At 37.4% G+C, this 15,665-nt stretch overlaps 1 protein-coding gene across 1 annotated transcript in view; it reads left to right on the forward strand.

Annotated features, from left to right (window-relative positions):
- LOC103799264 (threonylcarbamoyladenosine tRNA methylthiotransferase-like) overlaps positions 1-15,665 on the forward strand; it is a gene marked incomplete at both ends in the record, with an annotated part of 113,771 nt that overhangs the window by 53,332 nt on the left and 44,774 nt on the right. Inside the window, one exon of the mRNA XM_009071573.1 lies at positions 11,924-12,090. Within this exon, the coding sequence (XP_009069821.1) occupies positions 11,924-12,090 (167 nt within the window). The remainder of the gene's footprint in view (positions 1-11,923; positions 12,091-15,665) is intronic.

Consider the following 15,665-nt stretch of genomic DNA (forward strand, 5'->3'; position numbering starts at 1 on the left):
AATACATTAATATCCTTCAAAACCCTCAAATGAGTTCACTTTGACCTCCCTGTGGACATCTCCAACAGATTTTAATTGCATTCTGCTGGTGATATATTTTTGTGGTCTATCACTGAATGCTTAAAATAAATTTAGATTAAGGTGATTACACACCAAAGAGGCTTTGAGTACTGAGAATTCAGTGGATATAATTAAACAACTTCATGATTTAGAAATGGGAAAGTTATATTACTAGTGCAACTCAAGCATTCTCCGTTTTGGTAAAGTTGGCACATTTAGAGTTGCAGAGAAAATACCATCCATTTGAGAAAATATTGTAAATATTACTGAACATTAAAAGAGGGGTTGGACAGAAATCAGGGGATTATGAAGTTATTTCCATCTGCAGACTTTGTAATTTGTAATGTATATTTTCTTGATTATTGTTTTTCTCATTTAAAAAAGGAAAACATGACACCACAGTTTTGTTGCTTAGTGACTCACTACTGAGCTCTTTTAGCTTATAGGCAGGCACAGCAACAAGTTGACATACTTGTGGATGCAGGCCATAAGGAATGAATGGAGTTATCTCTGCTATTGTGAGGATGTAACTTTAGATAAGGATTATCGTCCTTGGAAATGGTCTTTACTCCTCTGTATTGTTGTCTTATGGAATTAGGATCCCTGGAGTGCATTCTGTGTTTAGATGACCACCTTGTCCTTGCACATGCTGACTCTTTTCCCTGCTTTTTTTTTTTTAATGATACATCAGTTTGACAGATTCTTGAGCTATTTTCGCACTTTATGCAAAGAATAGTTGTAATTAAAATCAATGTTTTCCTTCGAGTTCAGGATATCAATGTAAAATGAGTATGATAAATAGGAGAACTGCTGAAAAACAAAGGAAAACAGGCCATTTTTTTATTGAAGTTTTTATGTATTCTGTATTGCCATTTGAGGTTTACATTATTATATCTTGGCTCATAACGTAGTGTGCAACAAAGCATTTGACACTTTTATATTTGTCCCTTATGCTAGTACTTTCTTGTGAATTCTAGGGGTTTTTTTGTGATTTAGAACACATTCTAAAACATGTCTCCCCTGATCCTTGGATATGTAGCAGAATAGAGGTTATTTATTCATTCTTGTTAGCTTTTCAGTCACAGACAGACATAAGCTATCTTCCTTTTTTGATTACACTGTAAAATTCCAACATTTTACTTTAAGCCAAAGTATTTCCAACTAATTTTCAGCTGATTTTTAAAATCTCATATGTAAATACCCAAAATGTGTTTTCTTGCTACTCTTACTGTTCATCTATTTAAAAAAAAAAAAAAAGTAAAAAGTATTGAATGAAATGGACTACAGGATTCAGATCTTGAAAAGGCAAAAACTTTGGGTGGCAGAATACTCTATGGAGGATGAATTTCCATGTCAAATACCTCTAACACACCCTGATTCCTTGTGTGTAAGCTGCTGTTCTAGAGTTTCTAAGTTATTCTCTTTTCGTAGATTATATGATAATACACTCAGATTCAGAGAGTTATTTAGCTTGGCTATAAACATTTTTAATGATTGAAACTTGGTATGCCATGTTACTTCCCAAGAATTAATCAGTTTCCACAAAAACATGTTGTTTAAATTAATCCAAACTCATTAGCACTACAGAGATGGATACTCAGTAAAAAGCCTCCATTAATTAGCACTGCATCCTGTAATATGCCTACAGCTCATGACCATTTCCTTGAATTTGTGCAGTGTGTGACCCTTTGCATCTGATATTTCATCTACAGCAGAACGATAGTCTATGTTTTGGGTTGAAAACAGCGAGCGTATGTTATAATGAGTGGCACGTTACTCTCTTTTTCCCAATGAATTCCAAAGCCATAAACAAGATTTCTTATATGCCTCATTTTGAATTCAGAGCTCAATGCAGATTTTTCATTTTTCTTTTGACCAAAGGCATAGAAATAATAAATCTTAGCTCTTCAGTTTGTAAGTTTGTGGAAATTTGTACTTTCTCTGTTCAGTAGCTAAGGGGTATTTCTGGGATGGTGTACTGACCTTTCTGGTGGGGGGTCGAGTATTCTCCCTCTGTTTGTAGTACCAGAACAACATGTGCATATCAATAGTTCACAAAGTGTATCTGTGAGGCATAGAGCAGAGTACAAATAATTCCACATTTCAGGGAGCTGCATGTCCGTATGCAGCATACAGGGGAGCAAAACAATTCTAAACTCATGCCTGTCTGTGTTTTCTGAAATAGATTTCCTTGGTATTTAAATATCTTTTTGCAAATCCATTCCCTATGGTCACACACTCCTTTATGCTTTATTTTCTTGGTGTATGTACCATTGTCTATCATTGAACTTGCTCCTTGAATAATATTCTTGGTTCAGCAAAGAACTAATTAACACCAGGCAATTATGTCCCTGATCATTAATAGACATATGACTTTTATAGCGTTAACTCAGGCAGTAGATTTCCACTGTGTCTGAAAACCAACTGAATCCCTGTAGGGTCTGTATATGGGCTGGCAAATTTTAGTTTTATCTCTTTTCAGCTGGCAAGTGTAATGATTAAGTGGAAATTATTTTTTTTTTCATTTGTGCACAGTGCTAGCCTTCAAAACAGGCCATTGTGTAGGTTACACACATGCCTGGAAATAAGAGGGTCATAGGCAGGTGACCAGTAGAAAAAGCACAGACCTCTCTCTTAAAGAACAACTTCCTCAGCCTGAAAAATGGGACCAACTCATGAAATTCATGTTCTTTTCCCTCCATTTTTTAAAGAATCCTCCCCTTTCTCTTCAAACTGGCTGCAAACTGCAGTTTATCATGATGATGTATGGTATCATTAATCCTCCTTGAAAGCAAGATGCATAATGCTGCAGTGTTGGCACCAAGCAAACTTCTGCAGCCTGACTGTCTTCACGCCCGTTTGAGTGCCTCTTGTTCTAGCAGAATGAAACTGGACTCATAATAAGTTTAGCTATCATGCTGTTTGCAGCAGCAAGTGACCTATTATACTGTTCCCTTGCCTTCTCCTCCTTCCTCTCCCCTTTGCTAACGCACTATAGCTACAAAACGAGCGAGACGGCTGCTAGTTTATGCTCCACCAGTAAGCTGTTCAGAACAGAGGTCCCTATAGGGGTAGAATGACCTCTTTTATAAGCAAGGACAAGAGTTTGCTTTGTGGGAGAGAGAAACCTTTTATGCTTTCTTTGGTGTTTAATGATTGGTTGGCTCTATCTGCTACACTCTTTTATTGGAAACTCTCAAAGTTTTTAATACTGTAAGAAGAAGGAATAATTTAAATGAAACTTTTAGTACTGCCACAACCTTTCTTATTCCTTGTTTTGAAATGCTCCTCGTATCAAAATACTTTGCTTATCAATATGGTAGCAGAGGTGAGCAAAATAAACTGGTTGGTACAAACTGTAGAACTGCTAAACCCTACCACAGTCACAGGTAGTATATTTCCTGTGTAAATGCGTTGATGGCCAAGGATTTTCTGCAAAAGGAGCAGTTCTGATTTTGAGGCTTTTATGCAATGGGTTTAGTTGAATAAAGCAAATTCAGTGAACCCAAGTTCTAAACAGTTTCATCCTTCAGATGCATGACTTCTGAAAAGTAAAACCTTGAATAAATCCATTTGTGGCTTCCACTTTCTTCACCACAGAAGATAAAATGGAAAGCCACTGTTAGTCATGTGGATATTAGGTTTTTTTGTCAGACTTCACATCAAAATATAAAGCGGATGGTAGAGGATCCTAACATAAAAGTTATCCTAATGTTAATAAAGAGTATATAGATAGCTGGGCCACAACTCTTAGTTTCAATATGGAATTGTTTTGGTAAATCTCTGAAGTAACCCTAAAAATTAATGTGAAAGGTGGTAGTAGAAATGTGTGCATATGTTGTGTTGTTGGAGGAGAATGGGAGTTTTTTGGTTTTAATTATGTGTAAACCCACAATGTTTCATTATTGTAACTTAAAAGTAATTAAGGAATGTTCTTATTCCTAAAGCTTGTTAATTTTTTAGTGCAGTTCAACTCTGATCTGATTTTGTAAATTACATAAAATAATAAAGAAATATGAATGTGCTTTTGAGGGGAAGAATTTATAAAACGTAGAATTTTTAAAATTTAACACATTTCTGGAATCTTCTGCATTGAGCTTGGTAAGGTACTTCTTTAACTCTTCTGTATCAAAGTTCATGTCAGCTCTGATTGGACCTTATTATGTAAGTGAGAGAGATACCATGTTTTACTTTCGGAAAAAATAATCTAACCAAAATCAAAAGATGTTGAATGCTTGTGAAAAATCAGTTGCTGGAAGAGTTGAGAGGTCCAAGTGCAATTAATTTCTCTGGTTTGGAGTATGCAAATATAGCCCAAACGTTTTTTACATTATTTTATGGATCAGGAATTTGTTGTAAGTACCTATGTCATGTCTGTGGTAAGTGATCCTTTAAATCAAGTTCCCGTTACGGCTTCATATGGTTAGAGCATTTCTTACCATGAACATATACAAATGTACAGCATTTATATAAATACATGAAAACTTTAATCATTTGTTTGTGCAAACAATTACTGAAGTATGTTGGCAAGGAGTAAAAAAAGGTCTTGAATTCTGTTACTAAGTTTAGTAGACAACACTGCCAAACAGGATCTTCCAAAGTGATATTGTTCGGTGTTCTACTTTTAAAATAGTATGTTATCCTACATAGGTGGAATGATCTCAGTCAGTATAACTTGGTCTGCATGTCACTTCGTATTAGTTTCCAAACATTTGTTCTCAAAAATATATAGACCATAAAAGTTAGTGTGTTCATTTCCTAAGCACTCTAATATATGTGTCATCCTGTGAGTAGTAGAAACCACAGCTGCTTTAAAGGCTTGTAGTGAAATAAGCACTTGCAAAACATAGCTGCAGTTTTTGTAACTGCAGACTGACATCCAGAAGGAATAGAAATAATCCTGCAATGAGAGGCATCCAAGTGTGCCGAGAGTGCTGGCTGATGTCATTATGAGGCTGTTCTCTCTCATCATTCAAAGCACATGACAGCCAGGGGAGATTCTTGATGACTGGAAAAAGGGGAATGTCACCCTGCCCTTCAGGAAGAGCAAGAAAGGGAGCTCCAGGGAACTACAGGGCAGCTGAACCTCACTGTCTATGGGGCAAACCCTCCTAGAAGCCACCTCTAGACAAGGGAAGGACAAGAGAGTGCTTGGGAACAGCTGGCATAGATTTACCAACAGCAAATCATGTGACTGGCCCAAGTGACTTCTGATGGCATGTCTGTCTGGGTTTGTGGCAGAGAGGAAGGCAGTGGAGTTTTGGGGTGTGATGGCTTGTGGTTTTTTGTGGGGTAGGGGATTGGTTGTTCTGTGGGGGAGGTTTTGTGGTTTTTTGGGTTTTTTTTCTTTGGGATTTGAGGTAGAGTTGGTGGTTTGTTTTGTTTTGTTTTCTTTCTTTTGGCATTTTTTGTTTTGTTTTGGTGTGGTTTGTTTGGTTTTGTTTACCTTGAATTTAGCTATGTCCTCCACATAGTCTCCCATAATATTCTTAAATGAGTGAAATGTAAACTGGGTAAGTGGTGGTGATCCAAGGTATAAAGTCTGGCTGGTGATTGCTAAGAGTGTTTTTCAGGGTTTGATACTGGGACCAGTATTTCATGTCTTTATTAACAAGGTGGACAGTGAGACAAGAGTGTATTTTGAGGAATCTGAGATGATACCCAAATTAGGGGAGTACTTGACTGGCTGGAGAGTAGGGTTAATGTTGCAAGGCAGAAATGGACTGACTGTAACTTGATGAAGGTTAACAAAGACAAAAGTAAAATGTTCCCAATCTAGGACAAAATAAAATCAAGCTGCTGTATGGATGTGTAGAACTGATTGGCTGGCAAACAACTTTACGGATTTTGGAGTTTCTCTGGGCAAGCTGGTAAATATGAGTCAGCAGTGGAATCCCTTTGCAATTCTCAGCTGTGCCCTAGATGCTGTTAGCAAGAGTACAGCTGCAGGCCCCAGGGAATGACTAGTGACTTGTACTTTGCAATTATGAGATCTCACAGGGAGAGTGCTCTGTCCAGTTTTGGGCCCCCCAGGACAAGGCTACTGACATACTGCAGCAATTCAGCAGAGGGACACTGAAACAATTAGAAGGATGGAGCACATAACATACAAGAAATGGGTTTGTGGAGCTTCTAAAAAAAAAAGCCAAGAGGAGGCTTTATTGCTGTTTATGACTGCCTAATGGGAGGGTATAGAAAAGGCAGAGCCAGACTGTCTTGTAGTCAGACAGGTCTTTCAGAGATAGGATGAGAGGTAACAGGACAAGTTGCAACAGGAAATTGCAATTAGTTGCAAGAAAAATATTTTACCCTGAGGGAGGTCAAATATGGGAACAGATTACCCAAAGTGGCTGTGATATTTCTGTCCTTGGAAATACTCAGAACACAACTGCACATAAACCTGAGCAATCTTGTCTAATTGTACCTGATTTGAGCAGGAGATTGGATTAGGTGACCTACAGACATCCCTTGCAACCTAAACTATTCTGTGATCCAGTGAAATTTTCACTGGGTGTACAGAATTGTATTTACCTTTTGATTTTCCTGATGACCATATAAAATAGAATTTTTTCAGGCTTTTAGATAAGTCACTGTGTCTAGCAGCTCTGTTTGTAATACCAGTCAATGTGGAGGTGTTTAAGAGGCATCTGGATCTGGCACTGGGTGATATGGTTTAGTGATTTAGGGATTACGGTGGCAGTATAGAGTTGATGGTTTGACTGGATGATCTTGAAGGTCTCTTCCAATCTTGATCAATCTGATTCTATTGCTGCAGAGCAATTTAGGCTATTAAAGAAATATTTTAAAACTGTTATTATGACTCTAATAGTGAAAATTCAGAGAAATATTTTCCTGGTCCTCATTTTGAAGTGCATGAATGCTGAACAGCCTTTCCTGGCCACTCAACCAGCTATTGCTTCCCCCTGTGGTGTGAAGGGTTGGTTAAGCCAGTCTTCCTTTTGTTAGACTTTTTTCTTTTAATAGGAGTTTTGGGGATCTAATGTTTTCTTCGAGCATTGCATTTCCATAGGTCAGCCCACATTCATGATGTCATTCAGATCTTGTTCTGTTTGTGGCAAGCATTAAGAAAACAGGAGTGGACTTTCACTTCCTTAAGACTCTCCATAAGAATGAAAAGATAGACCTTTTGTTAAGAGGAAATATTTTTTGGTATAATAAAGATCCTCTAGAAATTCAGGCTATGAATGTTAGAGCATTGTCTCTCAAAGCAAAAATGAGACTGTGATGGGACCAGTTTGTTCATAGTGTTATCAGCAGAGCTGCATTTGTCTGAATGATGTATTGCTGAAAAAAACCAAAGCACAGCAAAAACATTGATCCTTTAGATCACAGCCTGACAGCCTGTCTATTTCACCAGCTCTGTACCTAGATCTGTCTTTTTTTTTTCTTCAGTCTACTTCTTGTGTCATCTGCTTGCCAGGTATCTTGCAGTTTATAATTGTGACAGTGGGTGTGAGTTACTGTCTGAGTAACTAGGGTGAGTTTCTGCAGGATTGTGTGTAACTGCATTATCTCTCTCCTCTAGAAGCTCTGTATATATACAGATCAAATAGGGATTTCTTGGTGAACTGCAAACTAGTCCTTCCAAACCTTCATTAGCATCAATGAGTTGCTCCCAGTTTGATTTTCTCTTTCAGAAAGTCCCTGCAGTGGGATGCTTCAGTGCTGATCCATGTGTTTGAACTAGCTGTCAAAGAGGAGGCCTGGGCTCTTACATGGTCAATCAGTCCTTGCAGAGTATTTCAGAATTGTAGGAGGAATTTGATTCCTCCAAATCTGTTTCTCTTTAAACTCACATTATATTCAGGTTGATACAGTGATACGCTATGTACACACGTCTTCATGATTTCCCAGTTAAGACACTGAGTCAGCAAAGTAATCTAGTACATGCACTGCATCAAGTACATAAATAGTGCCTGTAAAATACATGCTGAATAAAGAAGGGGAAGCTCAAATAATTGAAGAGAAAATAAATTAATGTAGGCTAAGCTCATTCTGAACAATGAGCATGTTTCAAAACAGTTTGATTTTTTTCAAGCCCTTCTCTCAGTCTTTGACTATGTTTGTTGGGGTGTGGGGGTTTTTTGGGGGTTTTTTTGTTTGTTTTTTTTTGAGGGGGAGGGAGGTTTGGTTTGGGTTTTCTTGATTAGGGATGGTCAGATTGCTTGCCCTCAAGTCTACAACCAGTTTTTGACAAACATTTAAGTCAGGCCTCCCCTTGGCAGATGGTCTTTCAGATTTCTGTGGTGCAGTGGGAGAGGTACTTCTGTGGTCTGTACGGCTCTGCAGGCTGCCATTAGAATTCACTGCTGGGGAAGGAATCGCAAGGAGGTCAGGCAGTTATTGATAAGCATATGTGGGCTACTGAGAAGGTCAGAATCGAGGGGCCTCCCGCTGAGGCAGCCTGCAGAGAATTGTGCTCTTGGAAAAGCCACTCCTTTTCACATTAGAAAATCTGTCAGGAAAGAGGAGAACAAGAAGGGAAGGAGAAGAAAAACATAAGGGGATTTTGGGATTAAATTTCATTTGTACAAAAGTACTGCAGATTAACAAATAGTAGAATTTAACCGGGATTAATGTCCAAAATTTTAACATCCTCAGATGTTTTTGTAGATTGAAATAAATTTTTCAGATGGAATAGATTTCCCTCCAGTTTAAAGGATATTTGGTACTGCTGAGAGCACCATTTACAGTAGTGAAGATAAAGGGGAATAAAAATGCAAGAAATTTTTATTAAATACATTAATTATTTCAAGTGGTCTCTGAAACAGAAATGCACATACCTTGTAAAAGTGGTAACTGTAGGATTTCTTATCTTCTTTATGACAAGGATTGTTTACCCCACAAAAATAAAGTTAAAACCCATGTCAGATAATCTGCAATGAGTGTTCTTTATATTGAGATTTTGGAAAAGGATTAGGCTCAGAACGTCCTCCATTTGCTTGGAACATATCCTTTTTCCAGCATTTTTCATTCTTGATCATCTCTGATTATGGCAGAGCAGAGATCAGAAGGCAGCTCTTGAGGTTCTCTCTTGTGCTGGGTAGGGATGGCACAGGGAGAAATAAACTATGAGCTGTGACCAAAGGGAGACTTGTAATTACTTGGATATAATGATAATTGGCCTGAATACTGTAACAAATGCTCTGAGTTTGCACATCTGAACTCTGCCATTTGGATCAATTTTCTTGTTTACAAAATCAGCTTGCCTTTATTAACGCCAAGATTGCCCACTAACAGAATGGTGAATGATCAAGTGAGGTTCACGGCAAAAGAAAGAAAGAAAATTGTATATGGGATTAGACAGTGGATTTAAATAGGTTCCTACAGAAGGAGTTTGGAGGAGAACAAGGTGAAGTTCAACTAGGAAGTGTTGGTTGACTTCATTAATACTATTTGAGAGTCTGTTGTTTTCTCCTCTTACCTGGTGGAAGTTTAGACTCCTAAACTGAGAATGCCGAAGACTAGAATAAACAGCCTAAAAGCAGCTGACACAGCCTCTATCGCACAGAGATACATACAAAGCTGAATTACCCTACTTGTAAATACTGATCACTTACACTAGCTTTCAGTATTTGAAGATCCATTTTGTCAGGCTGAAAGTGGGACATGAGCTTTGTTCTAAAATACAGGTGTCCTTCTCTCTCCTCACCTCCCACATTAAGACTACATCCTTGGCTCTCTCAGCATGAATTATTCCTATTGCTTGTTGTTCAACACCCTGTTCGGAGAGCAGATGAGACAGTTATTCCTGTTGTTGCTGATTTACTATTACAGCTGCTTCCTCTTCTTGTGATTTAATTTGAAGTTCCAGCCCACCAGGGGGCTAATGGTCCCCACCTATGCAGCTTTAAAAGCTCACTGTTCTTTTCCATAGGAATGTTATTTCCATTCCTAGCCGGTGATTTTTATTTTTTTCCTCAGTATTTGTCTGGTATCTGTGAGGTAGTATGCCATTAGCCATTTTCATGAAAAAAAAGGAAATCCAACCCCAAACCCATGCAACTCTTTAGATTGAAACCTTGCAAATTAGAATTACTCAGTTTCAGCAGAAACTGGGCAAGTAATTAACAGTTTCTCAGTGTTCTAATGGCTATGGGAGGCTCGTATAAAAAAAACCCAAAGCAAATCAAACAGTGCCTTAGCAATCATTTAGATGCTTTACATTTCTCTCCTTTTTAGCATGTAGCATATACAAGTCACTTCTTTTTCCATATTCCAGGAAAATGTGGGGCAGGTGGCAAACCCTGGAATATGTTTCATGGTGTTGTACAGCCGGTGGTGAGATGAATCCCAAAAACATTAGCAAGTGCAGTGGATTCCACTGTGTGATTGTATAGTGCTAGCAGATTCTGCACGGGGAGCTCAGTTTGAGTGTGACTACAAAGTTGTGACTGCAAGCTGGATAGTCAAAGAGCAGCAGTACTTCAGGAATTCTTTACGCCAGACTTCTTACAAGATCAGAATTATACATCTCTCTCACTAACTTATTCTTGAAGCAAAACTTAAGAGATTATGAGTTTTTCAGTTAGCATTTAAGTATTCTTCATTATCTTCATAAAATTATATGATTCTGTGATTCATTCTGAATAATAAGTGACCTTGAAAACCATTCTGAACAAACAGTATTAACTTTGATGCTCAGCATAGCCTGTTCTCTGATTTTATTGTTACAGAGTAAGTTTAATGGTAGCAGTCATGAGTTTGCATCTTGTAAAGCTTCTGGTTTTCTAGGTTTATTACTTTTTTGTGATTAAAATCTGTGTACATGTTTATGTTTTCCTCCTGTTAGGTATATTTTTGTAACATAAACGTTTCCATTTTGTGATACATTCTTGCTGGTCCACAGTGTGCTTTGATGAATTATGCACCTTCTAGTGTTTGGATATTTCCTTTACGAGTTCATCATTGGTTTTAGAAACTGAACTGAGTTAATGGTATCTTATCTTACTGGGCATTTCTGGTGTCTTCCTCACAGATGCCCTGTTTTCAATGGCTTATTCCTTGCTTTGGGGTGGTAAGGAAGAGGAGAGGGATTGCATTGCAAAAAGCATGGAAACTGGCCTGACCAACAGAAGAGGCTGAGTGAAACCTCGTTGCTTTCAACTATTATTAAAGGGTGGTGCAATCTTTCCCCTCTTTGAGCAGGAGAATATTACTACCAAATATCAGTGTTCAAGGTTGTCATTTACAGTACAGATCAAGTATACTACTTCCTTAGGCCCTAATTGATGGAAAATAAAGTATTAAGTGCCAGGAAACAGGTTTTCCAGTACTATCTCTCAGGTTAGTGGTCACTAACCTTTTCAATATGACTTTAATATAGCAATGCTAATTGTGTAATTTAAAAGAGTACAAGTTTTTAATAGTTACTCCAGGAGGAACCTTAATCACAGTGCTTTAGAGCTGATTTTGCTTATTGGAAGCTTAGCAGTTAATAAGCTAACTACTAGTAATAACCATTAATGCAAACTCTGCTTGGTTAATGTCACTTGTGGTGTTTAATGAATTAGGCTCAAAAAATAGAACCGAGTACTAAACTTGACTGACTTGCTGTAGAGGCAGCACAGAATTAGTCATTGGCTGTGAATGTTAATCACTCCACAGCAATGATAATTTACAGCATTGTTATAGCACTCTTGTGCTCATAAAATGAACTTAATAACCCACTGCTACCCATGGGATAAGCCTGCCTTCTCCTTCCCTCCCCCTTGCAATTGAATGCCCAGTCTGGCTGCATAATAGCCTTGTGAAATACTGCATTAAAAAGAGCGAGCAGCTGTATGATAAAATAAACAGCTCTAAACCAGATTTGTTAATTATCTCTTTCTTTTATTCACAGAGGGTGTTTGTGAGATATGGCTGACCAGTGAAGACACAGGGGCTTATGGCAGAGACATTGGCACAGACCTCCCTACGCTTCTGTGGAAGCTGGTTGAAGTTATTCCTGAGGGAGCTATGCTGAGGCTTGGCATGACAAACCCTCCTTATATTTTAGAGCATCTGGAGGTAAGGAAGAAAAGAGAATCATTTATATGCTGGCATAGACATTCATTGAGTGAGTCAGCGTGGAACCTTGTGTGTAGTGTGTTTCATTGTAAGCGGTAGATGAAAAAAATTGTAGACTTCAAGTAAATTTATAGAATTAGGCTAATAGTCTTAAGCTGTTTGCCTGACACAGCAAGTTATTGAGATATTAAGATACTCAGATGATTTTAGAATGATAGTATTACTGAGGTCTCTCACCTGTGGGACTTTATTGTAGCAATATTTGTTTGTGTATATATTTAGTGTTTCCAAGAACTAAAGGAAATGTCATTAGCAGGTGATGGACTATGAGATTGAATTTTAGGGTTGGACTCGGTGATCTTTGAGGTCTTTTCCAACCCAGTTGATTCTATGATTCTAATTTGTCTTTCTGCTAAACCTCAGACAAATGTTTCCAGAAACACTATATGCTGGTGTCACTCAATGTATTCATTATCCTATTTCAAATGTTATTTTAAGAGTGTTTAGAGCTTCCATGATAATAAATAGAAGTCTAAGCATATGTCTGTGTTTAAAAAGAAGCCAACAAAGTAATTTAATGATATTAGAAGCAACAAGGTGTACAACAGTGTGAATTTGAGAGAATATCCTATGCATGCAGGAAAGGAAGTGAGATGTTTTTTCTCAAAGATAGGTTGGTTTCATTGGATTCTGTCACCAAATTAATTTATTGAAATTCCTAGGAACTGTTCATAGAATGAACCTAACTTTAATGAGGAGGAAAAAGCAGGGATGGATGTAGTTTAAAGTAAATTTTGTAACCATGTGCATCAGCAATACCCAAATAAATAGCATTAAATAGCATCAATAGTTGTACTTGTGTTTTCTTAAGATGTCAAGGACAGTATTTTCTCACCAGCGTGCCATAACTGCACCTTTCCCTATTGAAGTATGTGGGTTAGAGGAATCTCATCTTTTGATAGGAAAGAACAGGTTTTCACTTCAGCAACTATGGAACACAAAGTGCAGAAAATTGCAAGAAACTTCCTGGGTTGTTACTTTATTCTTTGGTTTAACATATGCTTCACTAAGAGAGAGTCTTAACAGCACACTGAATAGAAGCCTTTAGGAAGTGGTGTGGTTGCATTTTGAGAGCTTTGCATTCTGTCTCAAACTCTCATTATCTGTCACAAGTTTTTCTTCTTTCTTTTAATGCTTTTCAGCATCTTGTAAAAAAGTAAATCAACCTTTTAGCAATTCTCACAGTTAGTGTCTTTGTTTTCATTTTTAGTTCACATTATTAATAGCGTTTTGGCATAGACTGCTGCTTTTGTTACTGCTGGTCATTGTATGACTACTCTCAGAAGCTTTAAAAAAGCCCCCTAAAAATCAGTTGCTGTAAATAGCAAACACAGGAGCACTGTAGAAGTCTTAATTTGATATAACTTGAACAAGGTGGAAAGAATTTTATATAATCTGAACCATCATAGTGAGTGTTAGCATGTCACAAATCTGTAAATTTATGGTCTCTAGTCTTCCTGTTTCTAAATTTTCAGGAAAGTGCTGTAGGTAGGATGTTTTTTACCTGACCCATACTTAGGAAAAGTATTCTTATCTCTTTAAAAATGGATCTTTAGGTGTCACGGCAGACTGAGAGGAATTAATAGAAGCCTATTGAAAATGTGTCTTGAATGTTGCTGTGCAGAATGTGCATCATGCGTGCACCAGCCCTTTTGTACAATAGCAACATCTGCTGTTGCATGTCCTCCTCAGTGTTCCATACGATTTCTGGTTTATATGATTTTTTAAAGAAGAATTATATGATCACATTTCTCTGTTTTACGTGACCAGGAATTTCTGAGCTTTAAATCTGATGATTTATCAAACTAAATTTGTAAAAGACCTTTTTTACCTTCTGCATTTTTACCTAGTCTCCTCCTCCAGGCTTACCAGACTTGTCTCTGAAGGATCACTAGGGAATGTTAGCAGTCTCCTGTATACATTTTCACCAAACAAAATAAACATCTTACGGGGAATGTGCTTTTAACTTTCCAGTTGAGGAAAGGGTAAAACAGTAATTTGTTAAAAAACCAAAATTAAATGAGAAGTTGATTATCCTTCCTGTCAGTTGATTAGGATAAAATCCAGATGTAGATCTGTTATCTCCTAGGAAAGGCATGAGTTATGTTATTCATTGCAAACATCTTTCATAATTTGTTTTAAAAGGTGCTGCATTTTATTAATTTATTTTGTTAGAAGTTGTTTTGCTAATTAAGATGCTGTTTGGCTTTCTGTGAAAAAAAATTACATGGGAAAATGTACTAATTATGTGTCACTTTATATCCAGTGCAGAAGACAAAGTTGTTCTAATCATGAACCTTTTTTAAAAATCAGAAATTTTCAGCAATTGCATGCCATATATGCAACTGCTAGGCAAGGGTTTATTTCCCTTTAGATCTGCATGGACCTTCCCTAGAGACTCATCCTAAAAGCAGTGATTTTGGTTCATTTGCATTTCCCCTCATGTTTATTTGAGCTTACCTGCACGTAAAAGGTTTGGCCAATTTTATGCCTGTAACGTCCAAAGGTAATAGCAAAGTTTGTGTAAATGTATTTTTCTTCAGTAACAATCAGTTGTAAGTTAAATGTTTGAAAAATACCAGTTTCCAAAGCTGCTATGTACATTTTTAAAATATTGATCTGTAGTAACACATGGACTCCTCTATCATTAGAACTGGTTAGCCACTAAAATATGAGTTTGTAAAACATTTTACAAATATCTGTTTTCCTTCAAATAGTTGTGTATTTTAATCTCTAATCATTCAAAGGTCAGGTCACTGGCTTGTCTGTGTACATGGAGTTCACAGGCTCGTTTTGCTCTTTGCTGAAGTTTCTGTGCTTTTCAATTGTCAGAATGGGTGGAGACTGGAAATGAAAAGAACAGGGCTGTGCAGATGAGTACTGTGAGTAGTAGGTGGTGTAGCTGCAGAAGAAGCAAAGAATTCCTTCAGCCACAATGACAATGCTAATGTCCTCCATGAATGAGGAAAATGGTGCACATATGAATAATATGGTTGAATAAAGGACTAAAAACTTAAAAATTAATCACTTCATATACAATTGAAGCCTAAGTTGCACAAACTGCTGTAGCAGTGTGTGGGGTCATGCACAGGAGGGAAGTGTGTTAAATGCTGGGGTTTGCTCCCCTTGACCCTCACCTCGGTCCTTTGAAATGTGCCCAGCTTACGTTGTTTGTGTTGCTCAGGTAGATTTTTAAGATGTAGCTAGTCATGAGGTACTTCAGTTACATATTAATTAGTGTCCTGATTGTTCTCAGGAAAATGGGTTGTATTCACTGGCTAATAAATGGAAACTTTTTCATTCTACATGTGTTTTCTGTATAAAGGTGGAATAGCATTCTCCTCCATTAAAAGATACTTATCCACTTTTTGATGAACTGCTTATAGATTGAAATTTAGATGCAAGTGCCAAAATGTGATTACAGGTTCTCTTTTTTCCTTCAAACAAAAGTTTCATAAACATACTCTGAGATACTGTCTGCTCAGAAAGTGTACAGTGGGTGGGATTATGACCAG

The sequence above is a fragment of the Acanthisitta chloris genome, unplaced genomic scaffold (assembly GCF_000695815.1).
Source record: "Acanthisitta chloris isolate BGI_N310 unplaced genomic scaffold, ASM69581v1 scaffold9830, whole genome shotgun sequence".
Classification (NCBI taxonomy): Eukaryota; Metazoa; Chordata; class Aves; order Passeriformes; family Acanthisittidae; genus Acanthisitta; species Acanthisitta chloris.